General features: G+C 44.0%; 11 protein-coding genes across 11 annotated transcripts; 8 read left to right on the forward strand and 3 right to left on the reverse strand.

Annotated features, from left to right (window-relative positions):
- Positions 1-129: 129 nt before the first annotated feature.
- BKA55DRAFT_600065 (uncharacterized protein) lies at positions 130-3,033 on the forward strand (the record flags this gene model as incomplete). Its single annotated transcript, XM_046196472.1, has 6 exons — positions 130-648; positions 726-1,174; positions 1,267-1,859; positions 2,070-2,083; positions 2,117-2,938; positions 3,001-3,033. The coding sequence occupies 6 exons, from the start codon at positions 130-132 to the stop codon at positions 3,031-3,033; spliced, it is 2,430 nt and encodes an 809-aa protein (XP_046041359.1).
- An 885-nt stretch (positions 3,034-3,918) lies between these two features.
- On the forward strand, positions 3,919-5,465 carry BKA55DRAFT_720259 (acyl transferase/acyl hydrolase/lysophospholipase; the record flags this gene model as incomplete). The annotated part of the gene is made up of 2 exons (XM_046200987.1): positions 3,919-4,292; positions 4,421-5,465. Coding segments are annotated over 2 exons (1,419 nt in total), but the record flags the coding sequence as incomplete, so codon positions are not given.
- Positions 5,466-5,639: 174 nt separating this feature from the next.
- Positions 5,640-6,503, forward strand: BKA55DRAFT_529630 (uncharacterized protein; the record flags this gene model as incomplete). Its single annotated transcript, XM_046189090.1, has 1 exon — positions 5,640-6,503. The coding sequence occupies one exon, from the start codon at positions 5,640-5,642 to the stop codon at positions 6,501-6,503; it is 864 nt and encodes a 287-aa protein (XP_046041361.1).
- Positions 6,504-6,751: 248 nt separating this feature from the next.
- BKA55DRAFT_529663 (uncharacterized protein) lies at positions 6,752-7,654 on the forward strand (the record flags this gene model as incomplete). The annotated part of the gene is made up of 3 exons (XM_046189093.1): positions 6,752-6,907; positions 6,960-7,462; positions 7,519-7,654. The coding sequence occupies 3 exons, from the start codon at positions 6,752-6,754 to the stop codon at positions 7,652-7,654; spliced, it is 795 nt and encodes a 264-aa protein (XP_046041362.1).
- Positions 7,655-8,622: 968 nt separating this feature from the next.
- BKA55DRAFT_600066 (uncharacterized protein) lies at positions 8,623-9,576 on the forward strand (the record flags this gene model as incomplete). Its single annotated transcript, XM_046196473.1, has 4 exons — positions 8,623-8,802; positions 8,907-8,960; positions 9,059-9,081; positions 9,306-9,576. The coding sequence occupies 4 exons, from the start codon at positions 8,623-8,625 to the stop codon at positions 9,574-9,576; spliced, it is 528 nt and encodes a 175-aa protein (XP_046041363.1).
- A 1,246-nt stretch (positions 9,577-10,822) lies between these two features.
- Positions 10,823-11,119, forward strand: BKA55DRAFT_493917 (uncharacterized protein; the record flags this gene model as incomplete). Its single annotated transcript, XM_046186267.1, has 1 exon — positions 10,823-11,119. A coding segment is annotated over one exon (297 nt), but the record flags the coding sequence as incomplete, so codon positions are not given.
- A 1,367-nt stretch (positions 11,120-12,486) lies between these two features.
- On the forward strand, positions 12,487-13,618 carry BKA55DRAFT_600067 (uncharacterized protein; the record flags this gene model as incomplete). Its single annotated transcript, XM_046196474.1, has 5 exons — positions 12,487-12,814; positions 12,868-12,927; positions 13,070-13,299; positions 13,371-13,478; positions 13,577-13,618. The coding sequence occupies 5 exons, from the start codon at positions 12,487-12,489 to the stop codon at positions 13,616-13,618; spliced, it is 768 nt and encodes a 255-aa protein (XP_046041365.1).
- An 831-nt stretch (positions 13,619-14,449) lies between these two features.
- Positions 14,450-15,426, forward strand: BKA55DRAFT_586145 (uncharacterized protein). Its single transcript, XM_046194532.1, has one exon. The coding sequence runs from the start codon at positions 14,466-14,468 to the stop codon at positions 15,402-15,404; it is 939 nt and encodes a 312-aa protein (XP_046041366.1). The 5' UTR covers positions 14,450-14,465; the 3' UTR covers positions 15,405-15,426.
- Positions 15,427-15,510: 84 nt separating this feature from the next.
- Positions 15,511-16,482, reverse strand: BKA55DRAFT_668648 (glycosyl hydrolase catalytic core-domain-containing protein; the record flags this gene model as incomplete). Its single annotated transcript, XM_046197908.1, has 3 exons — positions 16,344-16,482; positions 15,706-16,289; positions 15,511-15,559 (listed from the first exon to the last, which is right to left on the reverse strand). Exons 1-3 carry the CDS (start codon positions 16,404-16,406, stop codon positions 15,511-15,513), a joined length of 696 nt encoding a protein of 231 aa, XP_046041367.1. The 5' UTR covers positions 16,407-16,482.
- An 875-nt stretch (positions 16,483-17,357) lies between these two features.
- On the reverse strand, positions 17,358-17,540 carry BKA55DRAFT_529671 (uncharacterized protein; the record flags this gene model as incomplete). Its single annotated transcript, XM_046189094.1, has 1 exon — positions 17,358-17,540. A coding segment is annotated over one exon (183 nt), but the record flags the coding sequence as incomplete, so codon positions are not given.
- Positions 17,541-19,259: 1,719 nt separating this feature from the next.
- BKA55DRAFT_529536 (DHS-like NAD/FAD-binding domain-containing protein) lies at positions 19,260-20,183 on the reverse strand (the record flags this gene model as incomplete). The annotated part of the gene is made up of 1 exon (XM_046189085.1): positions 19,260-20,183. One exon carries the CDS (start codon positions 20,181-20,183, stop codon positions 19,260-19,262), a length of 924 nt encoding a protein of 307 aa, XP_046041369.1.
- Between the last annotated feature and the right edge of the window lie 2,331 nt (positions 20,184-22,514).

A 22,514-nucleotide genomic window follows, 5' to 3' on the forward strand; every position in this document is an offset into this window, starting at 1 on the left:
AAAGTGATACCCTTGGATGAATGATCAGTATATATGAAAGTGGTAGGGCCCGTTTCCACTGCAGAACAAAATTATTTGTCTCTATCAGTACCACTATACGACGAACAATCATCACGCCCAACCTTCAATATGTCTGAAAGTGGAAGAATCTCACAGACAACGGGAACCATAACCATATACCCTGGCCAAACCACGCGTTACTTGAAGCTAGCCTTGGATCCTGCCGATCTTGACTGCTCATCCAACCCCCAAAGCATCCTTGTTACGTCTTTCGCCAGCGTTACCGGTCTTTTATTGGGGTATGAATATGGCAGCATCAATGGAATAGTTCGTTCTAGAGCCTTCATTGACATCGTCGAAAGCTCAACAATCTTGGTCCTTAGAGACGACTATATCAGTCTTATCCTCCCGATTCTTTTCTGTGGCGCACTACTGGGATCTGTTGCCGGTGGATACGGTGCAGAATCCTTTGGACGCCGCAGGACTGTTATTGTTGGGTCCGCTATTTACTCGGTTGGCGTCATCGTGCAGATGATGGTTGGTGTTGGATCAAGCGATGCTCTCGGCGCATTCGTCGCAGGACGTTTTATTGCTGGATGTGGAATGGGAATCTTGACAACAGGCACAATATTGTACATGTCAGAATCTGTTAGTAGTCAATGACTCACGCACACTTGGCAGATGTCTAGTTGCGACTTTTATAGATTACTAACTTGTCATTCTAGTGCCACCACAAGGTTCGGGGAGGCTGTATCGCTGGTTTCCAGTGGTGCATCACGATCGGTTACCTGGCAGCGACAATCATTGTCTACGCAATCGATGACTACCATGAACCTGCCGCTTACAGAATCCTTATTGGAATCCAGTTTCTTTGGTCCTGTCTGGTAGTACTAGAATTCTATCTCATGCCGGAGTCACCTCGCTATCTTGTCCATATCGACTCACTGGATGAAGCTTGCCGAAGCTTGGAGCGATTACGTGGACTGTCGATTGATTCACCGAGCCTTCAGGTTGAACTTTCTGAAGTGGTTTTAGAGAGGCAAAGACCGAAACCGTGGATCATTTCGTTCCAGCAATGGGTATCGCGTTGGGTAAAGGCCCTCGCTCGGTCCTGCAGTGAGCCTCCTGTTCCTCGATGGTTTTTAGGCATTTCGATGCATATGGTCCATGAATGGTAACTGACCCCTACCCCGGTTCTTGTCACATCTCACCTGGGAAGGCTGCTCTATACTAGACCGACAAATAGTCTAACACTCTGTATCTCAGGTCAGGAATCACCTTCATCTTACTCTCTACGAACAGATTTCTTGAGTCGTCTGAATCTATTCACAACCCACTCCTTATTACTCTGATTCTGGCAATCGTCAATGTCTGCTCAACGCCTTTATCTCTCTGGACAGTCGACCACTTTGGCAGACGCTACGTTCTATTGGTTGGCACCTGCGGTATGATTGCATCGCACTTTATCATTGCTATTGTTGGCGTTACTGTTGGTATTGATGAAGGACGTCATGAGAGTACTGGATGGATGCCAAATAACAGCCGGGCTATCAACGCACAAATCGCAATGATGGCAATGTTTGTTTTCTTCTATGCATCCAGTTGGGGGCCTACGTCTTGGGTGATTGTTGGAGAGATCTTCCACCCGATGGATAGGTCTCATGCAGTTGGCTACGGCATCGCTGGTCAGTGGTTCTTCAAGCTTATTATCACGGCTACGTCCCCGTATGTCACGGGAAAGAATCATGGGCACCAACAGTCCTGTGCCTTCTTCCTGTGGGGTTCTTTATGTGTCCTGAGTCTTGGCTTTGCCTATATATTTGTCCCTGAAGCGAGGTGCTTGACTCTTGAACAGTCCAGTCTCATGATGAATCAGACAGGGCCACGAAAGTCAAAGCGCTGGGTTCCCACCACAGTTGCCAAAAGCTAAGTATACTGGATGAGGAAAGAATGTATTGGTATTTTAGCTATCCGTTGGGAACGCCAATCCTCAGAGACCTTCTAAATTGGACCCAGAAGATGTTCTTAGTTATCAAGCTATATATAGTCTTACTTAAATGGTATAATAGAGTTTATAAGCTATGTTATATCTCTTGCCGGTTATTAAATTTTTAAGAATATACATTCAAGGCAGCTACTGTCTAAGGTTTTTAGCTATATCTCAATGAATCAAAACAGATGGATTACATTCAAACAACAAGGTGACGCTCTCACCATCCACGTCACTCCACTCCTAGCAGAGATCTTGGACTGCCAAAATAAGAAGACTACCCCGACCATGCTGTTCGTCATTGGTAGTGTAGCAGACATGAATATGGGGGAAGGTGTAGGGTCACTCCAACTCCCTCCATTGGATGAGTATGGCGTGACTTTGCACTTATGCCGCGGAACGGAGTTGTCGAGTAAGCGTGCACAATCGCAAGTGATTCTTGCACATGGTCCGATCAATCCTAAGCGTATAGGATTGGATAATCATAATAGTGGAGAGAGTATCGGGTGGCTCAAAGGATACCAAAAGCCCTACCCACTTGCATCTGTTTACAGTCGACTACTTAGTCATTTCTTTGATGTTGTATGTATCATGCTTTCAAGCTTCCCATCTGTTGAGCATTTAACAGAGTATCTGTCTGTGTGGATTTTAGCACATGCATCAACAAACAGTGATCCTGGTGTCAATATCCTACCACGTCTTGTTGTTGTAGTTGATGGCGAGGTGGAAGCAGCAGCCAAGTCTGAAAACAACATTAGACCGAAATCACCGAAAGAGATTCAGCATCAGATTGAATCCGGTATCCTGGATAAAACAGGAGTTTGTCTCAATAGGGTGTTTTCTGAGCTCTTTATAGAGAATCTCTCGTCGAAAGGAGTAATGCAAAGGAAACGGCAATGTCCAACACTCAGGAGCATACTCTTAAATCAATGCTCAGTTTCCAGAAAGGTCAAACGTAACAAGAATACGGCAATGGATCCACGTAACCTGATATATACGTTTGAGGCCAGCTACGATTGTCTTATGAAAGACGCCGTGTTTGACCCAATATCGGCGTCACGTAGATATAATACAATCCCGACGGAGTCTGATAAAAGAATTGTCGCATTTCTAACTAATTTCAAAAGGGATTTAGTCAATACGAAAGGCAAAGCGTTGGAATTCTTATTATCTGCAATGAAGAGGCATGCATACCCTGCGGGAGCACATAGTAAGGCTTTATCTAATGCACAGATGAGATTCATTCTTCTCCGCCCCCTAAAATAGTCATTGCAAGTGACAGAAAGGCTATATCTTCTAACTTTTACAGGTTTCTCATTCCAAGACGTTTTTAAAGTTCTTTATAGACATATTTGGCGTAATGCGGCTCAAGCCTGTAACCTGTGTGTTAGCTCTCAATCATATTTGGAAAACGAGCTCCTTCTAGCCTCAGCAAGCCAATCTACTAATCCTACCAGCGTCGCCCGACAACATCTTATACTCACTTCCAAGATGTATAAGCAGTCTGAGGTACGCAAAGACTTAAAATACTGTCCAATTTGCATTATTAGACCTCCAGAGATCCCGCTTCCATGTGGTCACTCGTATTGCACCGATGATATCCGTTTGATCGGTCATCAGGTGCAAAGAAACACTTTCATAGTAAAGCAGTGCGTGGTATGTCAGAAACTCAAGAAGCCAGTCCAATTTCGGTTTAGGCCAGATACCCGTGGCATCAGAGTGCTTGCCCTCGATGGAGGAGGTATTCGAGGCATTATACTTCTGGAATGTCTCAAGCTACTCGAGTCCAAGATTCAGCTATACATTCCAAACTGCCCACTGATTGACATGTTTGATATGTGCGCTGGTACAAGCGCTGGTAATAAAGCTCTTTCTGACCAAGCCAAGTGGTGGCTAATGGTGTTAATTACTAACTGTTAACACTAGGAGGTATTTGTATTCTTACTTTGGCTCACAAAAGACTCCCAATCACCGAGGCAATACAGTCTTTCTTACAACTAAGTGCTTCGGTATTTAAGAAACAACCATTCTGGAGACGGGCAATGAATTTATTACTTCATGGGTCTATTTATTGCAATAGTGCTATTAATAGGCCTTTAGAACAACACTACGGCACAAGCACACTATCTAATTACTCACCAGCTGTATCTAGAGGTGCCAAGCTCTTTGTGACAGCAAAGGGAACGCCATGTAGAGATTATATTATTACCAACTTTATGGCACCAGGCAGTAACAAGGCTCACAACGACTACCAACATGCGTTACCAGATAAAGAAAATGGGGGTATTCAAGTTTGGGAAGCGTATGTTAAGTTACACAGCCTCCTCTTGATGCATCCTCGCATGCATTGCAATCCACATGATAATCTTTGACTGCATTGACGTACCTCGCAAGGTGCAAGTTGGGAGTTGTACTGACCTCGTTTTATAGGGCACGCGCAACAAGCGCCGCTCCAGTGATGTTCACGCCTCATAGTATTCCAGGTGTAGGCACATTTCAGGATGGTGGGCTCTGGCAGAACAACCCTCTTGCAGTGGCCTTATCTGAAGCTAGAGACTTGTGGCCGTCGGCGAACATACCCGATGTTGCTCTTTCCATTGGCACAGGCTTTCATAAAGGCGTTGAAAGCTCAACTGCGGGCGATGCTGCAAGGCTAGAGGACTTAGATCCTAGGCGCACATTATCTGACGGAAACGAACTGGCCAATACCAGCGATCATGTTATCATCAACTTTCTTTGGAAGATATGTTTCTTCGCTTCAATCCTTCGTCTCTTGCTTTCTCTCATGGATAGCCCTGCTATGGATAGCGATAAGTGCCAGCGCTATATAACTCGTCATGGTCTTACAGAGCACCAAGCTCGTGAACGCACATTTCGGGTCAATGTTGACTTTCCTGTGGAGTGTCCAAGGATGGATGACCTAAACTCAATGCAGGACGTCAGGCAAGAGGCAATAAAGCAGTTCTCCAGGAACTCGGATATTCAAAAGATTGCAGAACTACTCATTTCAAGTCTATTTTTCCTAGAGCTAACGGAGCGCCCTTGTCGCCATGAGACCTATATTAGCTTTCAGGGCCGCATTCTATGTGATGTTAGTCCCGGACGACAGCTTCAACGACTTCTGTCAGTTCTCTTAGATCACAGGTCTGTGTTTGAAGTCTGCGGGCGGCTGTTTCCGCTTGCTGAGATGAGCAACGATGAGGCGATTACAATGGACTTTGAGCTTCACGTGAATGGGACGGTCACTGAATTTACAACTCCGTTCACAGTATCACTTATTCAATCACAGCCGTCAGGGAAAGTCAGTTGCCCAATCAGTAGGTCACCATTAGACTTGAAGGGAGTTATGACTGTTCAAGGATGGGACTGTCCCTTTATAGAACGGTCAGTAGTGGCAAAGAAGAGAAGAAGGGGAACTGACTTCCCAGGGGTTGACGACCTGAGACTTCGACGGTCTAAAAAAGTGCGAATGTGATAGAAGCTTGGAGGGATCTTAAAAATATAATAAGATATTAATAGTTATTCTTATAATAAAGTATAATAGTAAATATTATAAAATATTATAAATAGGTTAGAAGAGAATTACTATACCCTTTATTATATAAATTATTTAATATATCTATAAATCTATTTCCTCTTTTATTAAGATATGAAGGCACACTTACTTATCCTCCTACTAGTTGGCAATATATATCAATGTGCTGCACAATCCGATCAAAATGATAATTGCCAGCCAGCTTTATATATAAAGGCTGGTGAATATGGGAATTTCACAACGCCTAATGCTAACGCAACCTGCGAGCATGCTCTTATATCTTTCCTCGAAGTAGATACCAGCGAGACTGTCCCTGTGCAACAAGGTGATGCAACCTGTGAGGCTTATCCACTAATACATATCTCAATTCCAACTGATACGCCGGTTGGCACCGCCAAGATAACCTGGCTGTGCGATAATGAGAAGCCTAACCCATGCCAACTGATGTTTGTTCAGCCTGCATCTCCAGCTGCAAAGGCTTCAGTGTCAGACATTGCCATGACTCTGGAGTGTCCCTCTTCCGGAAATGGTATCTTCCCTCAAACTGATACCGCCGATGGTTCGGGGTCAACTTCGTTATTATCCCAAGACCAGCAGCCAGGGCCATCAGCAACGGGAGACTCTCCTGGAACTCGACCAGATGGACATGCATCAACCGCTACTCCGTACATGAACAGTAATACACCTGTGAATGGGGTGAGTATGCCAGAACCCACACAGTCTGGCACTGAGCTCTATACTGGAGAGGTCACTCAGATTGATCCAACAGGGGTTGCGACAGATGCTGTTCCATCTGACACGAGTCAGCCTTCACAGCCCGTGGATCAGGACACGGGAACAACACAGCCAACAGAGACAGATATCACCAATCCCACAGTGACTCCCAGTCCGGAAAATGCGGCCTTAACTACCGGAACACAAGCACCTGCTCAGGGCTCGGACAAAGCATCCGCAGATACCGGATGTACTTGCGCTTAACCTTCTTGGGAAGCTCGGCGTGAGAGTGACGACTACATGAAGTAAGATATATAAGAGATTATTAATATTGTAACAGTCATACACAAAGCATTACTGTAATAGCTCTTGCTAGAATATTAAATAGTAAAGCTATCTGTAATAAACTATAGTATTTATATAAACTTCCTTCCTCCCTTTACACTTTAAACCTAGTTATTAGATTTATATTATCTCACTCCCACTAATGAGCCTGTGATTTATAATTGAAGATGGATTTGAATGGTAACCCAAGAGTGAGGGCCCTATTCGCTACTCAAATCACCTGTCTAGTCGTTGTATGGGCCGTAACACTTGTCCGGTTTGGAATAAAGCTGGCACTGAAACGGCAACGAACCTGGGACGACACTTGGATGTTTACTGCAGCTGTTAGTAAACGATATCAAGACTCTATATAGGAGCTCAAGCTAACGGTCCAAGGCTCTGTTTACTACAATGAGTGCGCTTATTATGCGTGGCATTGCTCTGGGAGGAATTGGGCAGGATGCTAGCCAATTGACTTTGCAGAAAATATCTACCGGTTTACAAACCTGGTACTTTGGAGAAATCCTTTATGGACTCTTGTCTCTGTGCATCCGTCTTTCAATTACCCTTTTCCTCTTCCAACTTCTGAGACAACCGAGCCACATATGGGTCCTTTCTGGCTGTTTAGCAGTTGTTCTTATTACAACCCTATGCTTCTTATTGGCAACTATTTTCCAGTGTTCCCCAGTTCGCTTCTACTGGGGACGGTTCTCATCATCTGATAACCATGGAACCTGTTCAAATACTCAACTTGTACGTACCACAGCGATTGCTCATAGTATCGTTGCCGCGTTGAGCGACTGGATCATGACATTGTTACCCGCAACATGTCTCTGGAAAACTCGAACTGCAACGAGCTCAAAGATAACAGGTACTGGTCTAATCAGCCTTGGTATTTTGTAAGTAGTATTCCTCCTAAGCCTGTATGGCATTCGCTCATATATCTATCCCTTAGCGCCGGGATAGCAATGATTGTTCGTATCCCTCAAATTAAGTCAGTGGCCTTGACCAGTGACTTTTTATACTCGAGCATGTTAGTCATGAACTCACAGGAGCTACTCAACTCCCACGACCCTTTATCTTTGTATTAACATTGAAGATCATAGTAACTTGGCTATTCTTTCAATCGTGGAGCCTTGCCTTGGTATTTTTGGCGGCTCGGCTGCCAGCTTAGCCCTGGCTGTCAGGATGAGTGTAAATCGAAAAGCAAGGCGACCCAGCATGTCACCTATTCGATTAAGACTGTATCCAGGCACCACCACTATAGTTAATGGTGGAAGGGGTCACTCTACAGACTTCGGACCACCTGCCCAGGGGATTGGAGTGTCCAATCGAGTGACCTGCACTAGGGAGCAGTTATCAGATGAACTGATGGACTACCATGACTTCTTGGCGGATTGCGCTGGAAAGTGATGTCAAGGTTCAGTGATATAGAGCGAGAGATCCCTGTCCCTTGGTTCACAAATCTAACAAGGTGCTCGCTATATAGAGCTAATGTAGTATTTTGGGAATGCCATTACTTATACTCAACCTCAACATCAGAACGCTAAATTAATGTGACACAATGGTGAACTCAAAGGACATAAGAGAATGATTTTATAGAACGTTTAAAACTTAATAAAATGAACTAAATCACCGTCTTGAAATGGATAAAGCTTTCGCTTTGACTGTGGGACTTTCTCCTCCTTGGTATCTCAGGATGCTCACATTTGGCCTCTTACAACATCTTACTTATTTACTACAACGACTAGACTCTTACCTTTACCCAGAACCAACACCAATGGTAGAGGGGATGATATTTGAGATTATCCGCAGACTTGCGCTAGACTCTGTTGACATCCATGTTGCTGTCGTATATCTGCAGAGACTATTAATATGTCTCCAAGGCGCTCCAACAGCCCTCCACGGCTACACTAAGCCTTTAGTGTTTCTTGCGACCTTGAGGGTTGCTCACAAATTTGTTTGCGATTTCTCTTACGCTCGGATGCATCTGTTTACTATTCTGTCTCGAGCCTTTCATATTACTACACAGGACCTTGATAGTTGCGAATTCTTCCTAATGAAGGCACTAGATTGGGATTTAAATGTGTCAGAGTTACAGTTCAATGTGCTCAAGGCCAATTTTGGAGAAACCGTTGATTCACGGAACCGCATTTTCTCTCTGATGCGCACCAATTATGAACCGCCGGCGTTGAAAAGGGCCGATGCGAAGGCCGGTGAAGAGTTCAGTCAAGACTTGGTTGAATCTACTCCGGAACAAGAAACATTGAATAGATATGAACGGAGACATAATTAACACCAAGGCTCCCTGTATGGCATATGTAATGGGCTTGAAGTAGCTAGGAACTATATGTATATCTCTATTACTTTTGTTGTGTTTCTACTGTGGTATTTGTAGTATGTTAGGCTAGCCACCCCTTTCGTCCATAGCACAACAACCTTACTAATTACAATAAAGTATTTATTTATTACCTTTTAATAGAATGATTTGGTAGCAGCTGGCAGCCGTTGTATCCAGGTCGGGCGAGGAGGAAAGGACAGCACATTGTATGACCTTTTCCTGCATCCCCATTATAACATGTTTATACTTGATTCGTTGATAGACACCTCTTGTTGCCCTGATATAATTATAAGTGCTACATCTGTCCACCAAGGACTGGGTCTAGCTTCCCAGCTGCTTTGCACGGCACCAGTATTATCGGGCGAAACTCCCAGTCTGCGTTAAATCATGGTCTTAACCAGATCTCAGCGAAGGGAGGCTACTTCTAACACCACACAATATCCACCCGACTTTGACACAAGCGCATTGCCCAATACTGGGCTTCACGAGAATTCTCGCAGTGGGGATTGGGAAAACGAAGTTGATATTGTTGGCGTATCATACATAGACGGTTCTAACTCAAGAAAGCTAATTGTGACAATTGTGTCACGAAGCACTGATCAGGAGGAGACTTTTGATATTGAGCGGATTTATCAGAAATGTCCACAGAAGGTAAGACATTCTTGTTTTTAGTAGTATTACATTTACAGCTAATATCCACAAGATGCTTAGGTTTTACGAGAGACATATTTACTTTATTAAAGAATAATAAACTATTTATATGATATATACGGTATGGACTTAAAATAAGCCCAATACTCTTTATAATGATAATAAAAGAGGTGATAAAATGCTGTACTAAAAAAAAGAGATAACATTAAGAGGCATGTAAAAAAGGTTGTACCATAGGATATTAGCGTTTCTTTGTCTATATCCGAGAACCCCTTAATTTCAGAGCGTGTAGTAGCAATTATAATAATTATACCAGCTGTTTCCGCTATTGCGAGAAGCCAAATGGCCCAAGCAATGGCAGTCCAGGACGTGATCCACCAAATATGCCACCAGATCGTGGCTGTCGTGATCAACGCAACAAACAGCCATTTTGACACGAGAGTCCGCGTTGCAGTGCGCCCAAAATCAGAGCTTGTCAAGATCTGAGACGACGACATGTCGGATAGTGAAACGTGCGACGTTGTGTTTTTGTCAATGTAGATGCAAGTAGCGTCAGTATGGATACACAAGCCCCACGCGTTCCCTGGCTCTGAAGTCGCCGACCCGTTGTTGGACTTTGCCAGTTGATTTGTGTTTGCAGTGATCTGTAGATATGAGAACATTCAGTGATAAAGACTTAATTAGTCGGGAATTTTCATTGTGTTAGCTTGATGTAGCTTGCGAAGGTACCACAAGCCTTGGTTATGGATTCACTGAGATTAGGGCCTTATGCTTACATTTAAAAATGAGCAATGCTGGCTATCAAAATGATTTGGCGGAACTAAGAGAGAAACAATGATAATTAGAATAAACCATGTTAATATACAACCCTGTGCACGGATGAGATTGTTATAGCGCGGGGTTGCAGGTCTAGAGTTCATGCCCAGGCACTTTGGGGGCAAGGCCTGTAGGTAGGTAATTAGAGAGCAGAGTGGGATGGTCCATATAAATATATTATGTAAAAGGATTTACATGCAGCACGAATATAGAATGCACTATTCTGAGTACATTGCTAAATTGTCTTTTAAAATCAGTCTCTTATAACAACAGCTACTTCTTAAAGCACTGCTTTAAACATTGCTGATTCTGGGTGACAACAATGACACTTCATGCTCACTGTCAACAATCCAAACGTCTGATTTGCGCAATGATAGTCTTCATCCCTGCAATGTGTTTGGCAATATACATTGCCAAAAATATGGCAATTAAGCAAGAAGGCATCGCCAAGATACAGTTTGTGAAGCCACGTCTCCAACCAAGGCTTGACCTTTCCGACGTCAAAGGCAAAGCGTCAGAGGTACTTTCGACAGTAAAGGATGTAGCTACCAAAGTTGTTTCCGAGGCTGCTTCGAAAGCGACATCAATAACCGGCTTATTAGAAGAACTGCCAAAGGAAATAACCCTAGGTTCTCAGAAGCTGTGTATACAATACAGAGACGTCCAGTGTCGGCCAATACCATCAGACTTCAATTCGTGGTTTCCAAGGCCAGTCATGCAATTAATCTCACATCTTTCAGACAAGCCTAATATTTCTCGGAGTTGGATTCAAATAAAGATCCAATCTTGCATAATTGCCACAATTATCAGCCTTTCGTTTTACTGCATACTAATTGTACTTGTTTTTCTTTGCCCTTCTAAGCTCTTTCAGAAGTACTCACTGTATTTATTAGTTACTGAAGCAATGGTATTTATTATAAATTTTATCTCGCAAATTATAAGCTTAGTGGCAATTTACTTTATTAATAAAGGACTAAAGAAGGTCTCGTTGTTTTACGTCAGTAATGGGAAACTTGCTTTTTACTTAATGTTAATCTTTCTTCTTACTTATATTTCAATTGCTTTTTATATTTGGCATCGCATTATGGTATAAAAGGTTAATAATTAACTTTAGTCTAAAGATTTAAATTCTATCTAATATTATATATACTATTCTATTTCTTTGATGGTGTTACAACTGGAGTTGGGACAACTGAGGCTGGACTGCTTGGGTTTGGTTCCCACCAATGGTATTTAGGGGCTTTGTATCCATTTAATCGGAGGTAATATGTATGCGCCGAAGCAGGCACCCACTCTGCCGGCGCCTTTAGGCGTGATACACATGGAACTTTTATTGTTTTCCAATTCGGTTCCTCGTTAACATTTAGCTCTGGGTAAACAATAAGCATGTCTATCGGGTCGCAGTTCAAAGCGCTCATCACGTCCCGAGGCTTCTCTGTTGGCTGCACAACCCATAAACATTGGACATCTCTGGTTTCAATGGCTACGACTAACAGCAAGAGTAATTGTGTGACGAAAGCAACTGAGAGTTTAAGCATTATTACAGTGGGAGGAATATCCTTGTGAGAATGATAGCTTTAAGTACTCTACAGCATCACTGAAAAAGGCTGAATTTAGAAGAGCATCTTGAATTATAATTAGTCTAAGCTCTGGTCTACAATGAGGTAATTACTGTAACAAATTTATACTTTAAATCTCTGGCAGTACCGAAAGTATCCCATATATAGCCTAAACTAATCTTAAAGTAAACATAGAACTGGACTCATTGCTCATGTTTGAGTAAGACTGCTTACACCGAACTCTTAATAATTGTCATACAAACATGGAGATATCAAGCCAATGTATACCCTGGAGTGTTTAGAGATTGTATACTTTATACCACATCGAGGGCACAAATTAATTCACTTCATGGACAGCCTGCCTCTCGAAGTTCTATGGCTTCTACTCGACTCACTCTCTTCTTGCGATATCTCCAGACTCTCAGCAACCTGCAAGTCTCTGCACTTTAAAGTACTTCCATTTTTATATCGTCACTTGCAAATCAACTTTCGACATGGCGTCGAAAATAAGAAGAGCCTTCATATACTGAGAGTCATGCACCAAAGACCGTACTTAATGTCACTCATCAGAAACATAGAAATCATAGATCAGGAGTATGGATCGTGGTCAGACGGACAGTCCAACTTGTTAGACATCGCTCTTTCAAGCGTCATGCAGTATCCAAGCAATATTCTCTCATTCTCAACGGCGGTTCACTGGGTTCCTCGTGAAACTGTGTTTCGAAACCTCACCTCGCTAACCTATCTGGGAATACACACAGATACTGAGGCTGCGTGGGTCCGTTGGCATCTCCAGAACTGTTCACGCCTCACAGAGTTACGTCTTAGCTTTCCTCCATACGGTCCAAGGCCCGCCAATGATTGCTTCGACATCACTACTCTCAGTCATGTAAGAAAGCTTTCACTCGATTGTGTTCCTCTTTATAATTGGATAAAGCAACCGAAGTGGAGGCTTCAACTTCTGGATTTGAGACTATGTCCAGGATCCAGCGGGTTTGTCAAGCAGATGATGTTGAATAAACAATTCAGGCATCTTCAGGTCTTCCGTTTAGCTGGGCATCTAACGCCTGAACTTCTGCAAATCCTACTCTTTCATCTGTCCAAAGCTCCATTCTTACAGGAGATGTGCTTGCGAGTAGGCAACATATACCGACCTATTAATCTAGCTCCTTACTTCAAGTATTCTCCGTCATTACGGGTTCTAGTCATAGACGTAAGACAGAACATCGCAGTACCTGAAACGGCATTCAAGCTTGGCATTCGTGAGTTGGAAGGTATTGTCCAAGCGTGTCCCTCGTTGGAATTTCTGGGCCTCCCAGTACACCTTGGTAACCCGCACTTCAGACGGTACCAGAGGGTCAAGCTATCTGTAAGCTTCTTATTTGTTCGAGCAAAATATTACAACGGACTCTGAATCTAACCTACACACCATCAGGAAAGCATCAAGTTCCGCTTGGGTTGCCTCCAAGGCATCCATCTGAGAGGCGATTGCACCCCGATAAGACGAGCGACAAACGATGCCAAACACCTAGCTACGGGCTTAACCAGGTCAACAAAACTGAATATCTATATCAGCCACGGGTCGAAACTCCGCAAAGTTTCGTTCCATAGATCCGCCAGAACTCGCCAGCTAGACATAACAACAGATGAAAAGTCTCAATGGTGCCTTGAATTGTGATGCGAATTAGAAGAGGTCACTTCTTAATTTCATTGGGGCCTCTGAGTCTGGTCTGACTTCAATTAGATAAGCCAGTTGTGGCGTCAGCAGCCACAAACCTAACTGTTATTTATTCCACCAATAAATCACTGTTTCCAGCATTGACCCCAAGAATTGTTAGTACATCCTGGTAGTACAGCCACTGGCTCCAACTGCTCGAGACTTTGTTATCAACTCACAAAGCGCGCGACGATCACCACCGTGTTAAAGAACCTTCGATGTCGATGAGCAGCTGTTGGTCACCCATCACCCCTTTCGTCAACTCAGACCACTCTCCCGTCATGCGCCCCCCCCCTAGGATCCTGCAGCGATAAGACAAATGTTAGCCCTTGTGATTTAGGCTTTCAAAGCTGGAACAATTCTCAAACCCCTTTGCCAGCTGCATGCAATGTAAATCAAGGTGAAGTCTGCCGCCATGGGCTCGCTCTTCAAGGTTTAGCTTCTCTGTAATGTAACAACAAAGTAACAATGGCTCCATTAACCCCGCATGTGATGAACCTGCAGCCAACAGTCAGAAACCCTGGTACTGTTACTCTTTTGCCGAATTCAGTTAGAGGGTAACTGCCAAGACGGAAGCGGGGTAGAAGACCTTTCGCTTCTTAAGATGCCGGATTTGAGTTTCTGTGCCAAAAATGGGAGCTTGATGGAAGGGAAAACCAACAAGTAATAGATAACATGAGGATAAAGCAGATGGTAATCCGCCCCGAATTTGTCCATTTCTGCAACAATGGATCTCTTTGGTTGCGAATAACCTAAGTGGCTAGATCAGTGGCGTTACAAGCCAAGTCACGCTACCAATGAACTACTACTCCAGCGGCATGACCAACCCTGGTCAACCTTCACCACTGACCATTCCCCGAGACCAATGGGGAATTGCCAGCTCGAGTAATGCACCCGGGGTCGCAGTATGCTGTTCCTTTTGTGGTGCATGGAGGGTTGTCCCTGTTGTGCCATCCCCCAATCTGTTTCGCCCAACGACGTATATGCCAAGTCAACTAGACTCTGGCTACTCAGATTTTATGTTTCCGCCCCTTAGCGAAGTCCTTCAACCCTTGAATTTCGGCCAACCAAACAACGAAGTCATTCAGCCTCTGCAATCCAGTCAACAAACTGGGGTTTTCCAACCTCTCAATGAAGTTCTTGAACCTATGGGCGACCTCGCTCAGTTTTTCAACACCCCCTCTTTGTCGGCAGGCGACCCCATTCAGACGCCATATATGCCCTATCCGGTCATGCCAAACAATGTTCCGGACATGGGCGATTTGCCAATACAACCACAAGCTGATTGGCCCGTAAGCGCTAATCAGGAGATCCCAAGCCCAGCCTCTATATCGCAAAGCCATTCCCCGACTCAAAGTAAAAGTGATATTCAAGAGGATGAGACATACCCGAAACCAGTGTCTGCAGCATCATCGGGAGACACCTTGCAGACGCTTCCAGATTCTGATGAGGCAGTTGGGGGAGATGGATTGGATTCGCTGACAGAAATAGAGCGCTGTGTTGTTCGTCTCAAGCTGCAAGATTGGACCTGGCAAGATATCACGAAAGAGGTCAACAAAATGGGTGACGACGTTCAGAAAGCGACACTAACCGTAAGATTTCAAAGACTCAAACAGCGAAACAAGGCCGTCGCGGGACTTTTCGCGCATCACGTGAGGGCCTGTGAACAGTCGCAGAAGAGGGTTCAATCAACGAAGAAGAAACAAAGGTCAAAGAAAGGGAAAGGGCACGTTTCAGCTATAATAGGTTCAATGTAGCAGGCTATGTTTTAGGTACAGTGCAACATGTTCGTGATGTTCTCGTCTTGTTATCCATTCTGTTATTACCATACTCCGTGTTCCTCCAGCCTTAGGAAATTCTGGCTCAAACAAGATATGCACATGTCTCACAAGCAGGGCAGAGAGATGCGTCACTGAGCACAAGATTCCCAATTGTTACATAGAAGTGAAATAATGTACCAATATATCCCAATTCCTCTCGCTTAGGAACTATCTTAGGAATGATTGAGTGATTTCATCATTTCCCAGAACCGCGAACTCGAGAAGCCACATTGAGGACCCTCCGCAAGCCTCATAAGCTTTCTGAAAATAGTCCAGTAGGTCAGACAGCCACTGATATCTGCACTGGACATTCGATGAGTACCAGTGAGCAGGACAGGAGTTGACCTTGCAAATTGGATTTAGTCGAGAGTAGACTTCAAAAAAGTCAGATGACCACCATAAGCCCTCGCCTTCCAGGATAATGTTTGAGACGCTTGGTGCGCCAATGTTGATTTCCCCACTGTAAGCGTTGAGATATTGAATATGGCCCAAGACTGCATCTTCTGGTGTCATGTTGGCCTGGCCCGCGTTGTCTGGCTTGTTGAAGCTAATCCTCTCTTTGAAGCTTCCTGAAAGCGCCTTGGGCATATTTAAGGCCCAGTTCGTTGTGCCATCTCCTGAGACTTCCCACAGCAGAGGAAAGAATCTCAAGTCTGTGGAAAGGTACTCAGTGCCAGAAACCCAGTTGCAGGCTTGATAGCAGCGAGAAAAGTGGTCGAAAGCCGTTCCCCGCTTAGTGATTGTCACCAGCTCCGAATCAGCAATCAGCCCAGCTTTGTAATCATCTGTGCCGAGGACTGTTGCTTGGGCTGGTGACATTTGCTTGTGATGGGTAGAAGATATTGCATTATAATCCGTGATCATTCTGTTACTAACGTAATGAACAGGATAAAGAGTTGCCCAATCGGTATTCTCACAGTGTTCTGCTATAGATAGCATATTGTATGGTGTCTCATGTTTAGTAAACAGAGGGGTGACACATATAAGAACAAGGGATGTTCTAAGGAGATTGTCCATACTGCGATGAGATGAGAGCAGATTATCTAATCTTCATATGAATGCAAGTGATTCAAATATAGTCATCCAAGATAGTGCGGCGTCCCCCCATTTTGAGACCACGCAGCGGCGTACTTATGTTATGTTAAGGTTCGGTAAGTAAAGGGTTGTTAGACAACTAACCGCATTGAGGGTTAGGACTATGCCTAAAAAGAGCTCACACCACAAAGCATTCTTTTAATTGGTATACTGTCTTGTATTTTCTCGTAACCTGTTATATGTAGTCCAGGGTACTTTGGATATTTAGTATCCACGAACTCATTGTTGGTATAATTATTACATCAGCCAATTGCGTGGGGGAATTGATCTCGGTGACATTGCCAAGGACGGTAACCCTTCTATACATCCCAAGCTAGTACTGTAATCGTGCGAAAATATTGAATCAGACAATGGCTGAAAACCCAAACCAGAGATTACTGGGGAGACTAACCCTGGAACGTTGAGTGAAAAAATGTCCACTTGGTCTCCATCGAGCGCATCTCCACCAATACTAAGCATGTTTGGGTCGATGAATGAACTCGAAGTCGGCATGTAACATTGCATGTCTGTTGGTGAAAAACAGGTGGATGGAAAGCTCTCAGGTGCCAAAGCGTCAGCCAATGGCGTGTAAAGTTTCCTAACATCCATTACAAGGCTGTCTGATGGGAACACGTCAGGCAACTCTTCGACGTCGCTAATGTTGCTCACTTGCGTCTGCGGGTGCCCTCGTGTAGCACATACAGCCTCTCCAGCTGCTGGTGAGAGCATCTTTGGGGATTCAGCTGACTGCCCAAAGTCTTGAGGCACCATTCGATTTTCAGGATCGATATCGTGATATTTTAGATATAGATCCTCCTTATTTGTCGTGAATGAGTACTGTGTCTTTCTTTCATCTTCGATGACCACAAATACTTTGCTTCCAGTAAGAACTCCAAACTCCCACGCTTTCTTAAAGAGACCTGACTTTCGCTTGCCAAATGTAGCTCTGCGGGCCCGCTGGTCAATGATCTTCTTGATCTCAATTCGTCTTCTTCCCATGAATAACAGATGCAACTACCTCAGTTGACTATTGCTCCCAAATCTGGGACTGATAAGGCATTTTAATAACGCTTTTACAATGGTCGTAACACTCTGTGACTAACTATTGGATGCTGTCAACCAAAACCATTGTCCCTAAACATAGAATGAGTGTTGATCGACATGAGCGCATGCTTTCATGCCCTTGACAACAGCAACGTGGTACCTTACACAAGCTGTCTATCAATTTCTGGGCATACGCTATTACACTCGAACGAATCGCACTTCGTCAGATGATCTCTATCTCAAAGCATAACTAGATGTCGTGACTCGTGAGCGTGACAACGCCGACGAGGCGAGCAATCACTCGTTTGGGTAAGGGAGCATCCATTGAGCCATTGGGCCTTTCGAACTTCGGGTTTACGTGTCCATAGTTGAGGTGTCTGCTCTAAATAGTACAGCGACAGTAATTAGGTGCAGAGGGTTAAGGTCAAATCTAATTCTGCAAGCGAGCGATCATTTATTGTTTTATTTAGTTCCCAACAAGATAACAATGATTCCTCATCGTTGGAACCAACTCGGCTTGGGCCCGACGACAGGTGGTTCCTCAGGCATCTCAGCAGATGACCCTGGGAGCTCGTGTATTGTCCCGTTCATTCTACCAGTCCAAGGACAATAGTAATAGTAGTGGTGGTGAATATGCACTACTTCAAGATGCTTTGAGGGAGCGCAGCGTCGACATATTCCTGGCAGTTGCTGGCTGTCTGAGTTGACTGGATGACGACGTCGAAAGTCTCGAGACCGCCTCCGTAGGCAAATGGAGCATGTGTGGTGGACTGGTTGTTGAGGCATGGTGAAGGGTTTGTTGTTTGTAAAATGGAGATAGTGGGTTGCCAATGTATGAAAATCTCTGTTGTCTTATATATACTTCTGACTAGTTAATATTACTTAAAGGTTAAGTTTTAATAAGTTTATAATTAATATAATATTTTTTATTATACTTTAAAGTACTTAGCAACTCGAATTACATTTACTTTCCTTATTAGGGAATGATGCAACCTTGCATATTGCTAACAGTATTCTCATCTCCAAGACCATTTGTTGGATAACAACTGGCATTCCAAACTCTAAAGCACAACCAACTAATGTCAAGAAGGCAGCCCAGCCCAATGACCAAGTAACCCCTAGAAATATAACCAGAGCACGACAATATGCCGAAAGACTGAGATATCCTAAGCCATAGAGACTAAAGGACCAGTCCCAGACAATATAGGCTGTATAAATAGAATAAATAGTCAAAGCTTCCATAACAAAGCAGAAGACAGTAAATATCACCCCTCTAACTAATGAGGGTAACTCGTTTCGTATACTATAGTAGGGCAACAATCCCCAGAGAACAATAAGGAGGAAGGGCGTGTGAAGACCAAGGCATACTTGCACTATGGTTAAATGGGGCAAGAATGCCTTGTCCGCAGTTTCTATAATCTTCTTCTGTATAACCCATGTAAAGGCAATAGGGACTGCTGGAAACCCAACGAAGACAATGAGGAGAGTCGCAATCTCAAAGAGAAAGAGGATCCCATAAAGGGAGTACTTTATAGCATTAGGAATTTTCATTATAAAAATATCTTAAGAGGGGAGGATTATAATACTTTTAATTCTAGGCATTTTATTAATAATATCGTCTTTTATAAATAGTTTATTTATCTTATTATTAGGTTTAATACCAAGGCTTTACTTTTAGAAAGTTATTACTGGTTCCTCTTTAATACCATAGAGACGAGCAAAGGTATCACATCTGGAAAGTACAACAAAGTCCCAGCATTTCTTCATATTACTTCCAGTCGGTGGGCAGTCAATGTTGAGCCATATGCAAATGCCCTGTCGGCGGCTATGGGTCGCTCTACATAACTCCTGAACAAGCTTAGCCGTTCCATGTACTTTCAAAGCTGTTCCGACGACTACCACAGCATCTGGGGAGGCCCTGACATCGGCCACAGAGACCCGCCCAACAGCATCTGCATCCCAAGGTTGCTCTGAGTAGAGTGATATCCGTGGCCGGAGCTTACCGATACTAAGGCTTCGCATCCCTCTGGACGATCGCGCCTCGCTATACGCTTGGCATTGATTGCAGGAGGGCATTTGATGCCCTTGAAAGTCTGTTTGTCTGAAGTCATCAATATGTGAGCATTTACTACAGCACACTTTACTCAGACTACCGTGAAGCTGTATTGTATTTGGCCAGGGGCCTTTGAGACTCAGTGGAACTTCCGTAGCCAGGGGATGGATTTTGATGTCAATGTCGTCGATATTCTGTATATAAAGTCGCCGGATTTGCCCTCGCTTTGCGAGATGGGCTATGAAGTGATGAAAGGCTGTAGGCCTGGCAGAAGAGAATGTTTGAGATAATTCCCGAGTCATTACCATGAACTGCTTTGTCTTTTGGTCATCTGAGAAGGCGAAGGCATCGAGCATATCCTTGGTAATGTACTTGCATCTCTCTAGATTGTCTTTACCCTCAGCGGCATTTAGGCGGGTACGAAATTCTGGAATCCCAGCAGCCTCCGATATCCCAGCTCCAGCAACAATGACGATCTTTGTCTTCTTGCGCAACTCTTGGAAGAGCAACTGAAGGTCATCATTGCTTTGATGACTTTCAGACATTTTCCAGTTGAGCAAATCAATATACCTTGGAGACATGGCAAGTACAAAGCTGTACAGGTCTTGCTCAAGCTTAGAGAAAGAGCAGTTATGTGTAATAAAATAGAAAGTAATTAAAGCCAAAGATATATAAGTCTCAAGGGGTAGTTCTGCAAATAAGCTATATGTAGTTGCTATATAAGTTCTATAATAGTTACAGTTAGGATGAATGTAGTTATATTTAAGCTGCTAGTCTGATATGTTGTTTATTTTCTTTACTTGCTTATTGCTTTATAACAGTGCTTTGTAAATCAAGCGAAGACGATCTTAATCCGGACTATCAGGTTTCCCGATCGCCGACGGTAATGGTCTGAGGCCTTTAGGCCATTTCATAAACGAGCAGAAGCTGATGCTCGAGAGATTCTGGGACGCGTTGGTGGGAAACCAGCAAACAGCAACGCGGATGATGGGCGAACAGCTCGAGATGTTCTGACAACTCCAGCAGGAAGTCCAGGCGGCCGAGGAGTCGAAGAAGGTGGATGAGCTCAGACGCCTGCACGAACAGACCACAAGGCAGCTAAGGGTGATGCGAGGACAGGTGAATGAACGGATTAGTAGCATGCAGGAGCAGACAAGCGAGCAGATTAGAAACATGCAGGACCAGACCAACGAACAGCTCACGAACATGCATGAACGGGCTGCGAGGGATTTTGAGCACATGCGACATCAAGTCGCAATGGAGCTGGAAAGAACGCGCATCTAAACGGAAGAGTAGATAAGAAAGTCGAAAGAGGAGATCCAACGGGTGAAGGTATAACTGGATATGGTAGCCAGTACTGCCTCCAGCAGTCCACAGACGAGCCCGCAGCCATCGTATGCAGACGAAGGCCGCAAGCCAGCCAAGTAACGTCCGCACACTCTCCTCCCTGCGCACGACGCCGTCCTCATTCACAGACGCATTGTTCTGCACCATCGACACCTCGCGGGTTAGCCGAGAGGACAGAGACAAGGCGCAAGTCGGAGGAGTGCGTCAGGCAATTGAAGAGAAGGTACGGGCGACTGAAGATGGCCAACAAAGCTGGCGATGCGCAGTCGGTGGTGAAAGATGCGAGCAACCCAGACCGCATCAAAGTGTTGTGCCGAGATGAGGCGAAGATGCAGCTTATCCGAGAGGCGGCTTGGAAACAGCAGTCAAGGGTGCGAGAGTGCTAGGGTCCAGCTGTATCTCGTCAAGATCAACGGCGCAGACAGGGCGGCCGTTCTGGACTCATCCGGCAACGTGCTGGCAGATGCAGCAAAGGTACTAGGAAGAGAGAACAAAGTGACCATCGCCAGAATGCACTGGACCAGCAACAAAGAGAACGGTATGGCTCGATGTTGATCTACCTCACCAAGGCGAGCGATGCGCAACGACTACTTGAGGAGAGGTACTTCCACCTAGCCGGACAGTCGGCCAGCACCAACATTTTCGAGGGACATCTAGGCCCCGCTCAGTGCTACGACTGCTGGGAGATAGGGCATAAGGGTTTCGCTTGCAGCAAAGCTCAACGATGTAGCAATTGTGCAGAGATTGGGCATTGTTACCGAGACTGTCGGGCGGCCAAGCCCAAGTAAATCCTATGCGGAGGACCGCATTAGTCGCTTAGTCGAAACTGTCGGGCGCGGGGGTAATAATATGACAGGCAGGAGACAAGGCAAGGCAAGCCTGATTATTAACCCGATAGACTAGAATAACCTAATCAGTCTGCTCCTGCGAGGGACGAAGATATAGGAAGGACTAGGCAGCAAGAGTCCTTTCGACCTTATGCTAGTATTATCTAAACTGGCTAAAGAGATAATCTACTGCGGCATTTATCTTATTAAGTATAAATTAGATTACTTTATAATCTAAAATAAGCTTAATCTTATAACTCCTAAGAGAATAGTAGTCTTAGGGCTATTATTTAAGAGTATACTATAAAATATAATTAGGATAAGAGTAAGAAATAAACTTATATTATTATTATAGTATTATTATATATAAATATAAATAAATAAGGTAATAAAAATAGTTCTTCAAATAATTTATAAGCTAGTCTAATAAATAAAACTATTACCTTATATTAAGAGATAATAAATAATAGATCTTACTAAGGTTTATAAAATATATATATTTTAGTAAAACCTACTAAGGGCTTAGTATTTAGCGGGCTAATTAGTTAATAACCTGGAAGATTAAGCCAAGGAAGTAACCAAAGTGTATTATAATGCCATTAAAAGGCAAAAGAAAGCTAATTAGAAAGACCTTCCCTTTAATAAGACTAACATCTGGCAAGCTGCTAAGTACCTTAAACCCGGGGATGATATAAATAGTAA

The sequence above is a fragment of the Fusarium redolens genome (assembly GCF_020744475.1).
Source record: "Fusarium redolens strain MPI-CAGE-AT-0023 chromosome Unknown BKA55scaffold_33, whole genome shotgun sequence".
Classification (NCBI taxonomy): Eukaryota; Fungi; Ascomycota; class Sordariomycetes; order Hypocreales; family Nectriaceae; genus Fusarium; species Fusarium redolens.

What these genes read in the sequence shown, in the direction of transcription:
- BKA55DRAFT_586145 (XM_046194532.1), top strand. Translation starts at nt 14,466, where the DNA reads ATGACCAACCCTGGTCAACCTTCACCACTGACCATTCCCCGAGACCAA.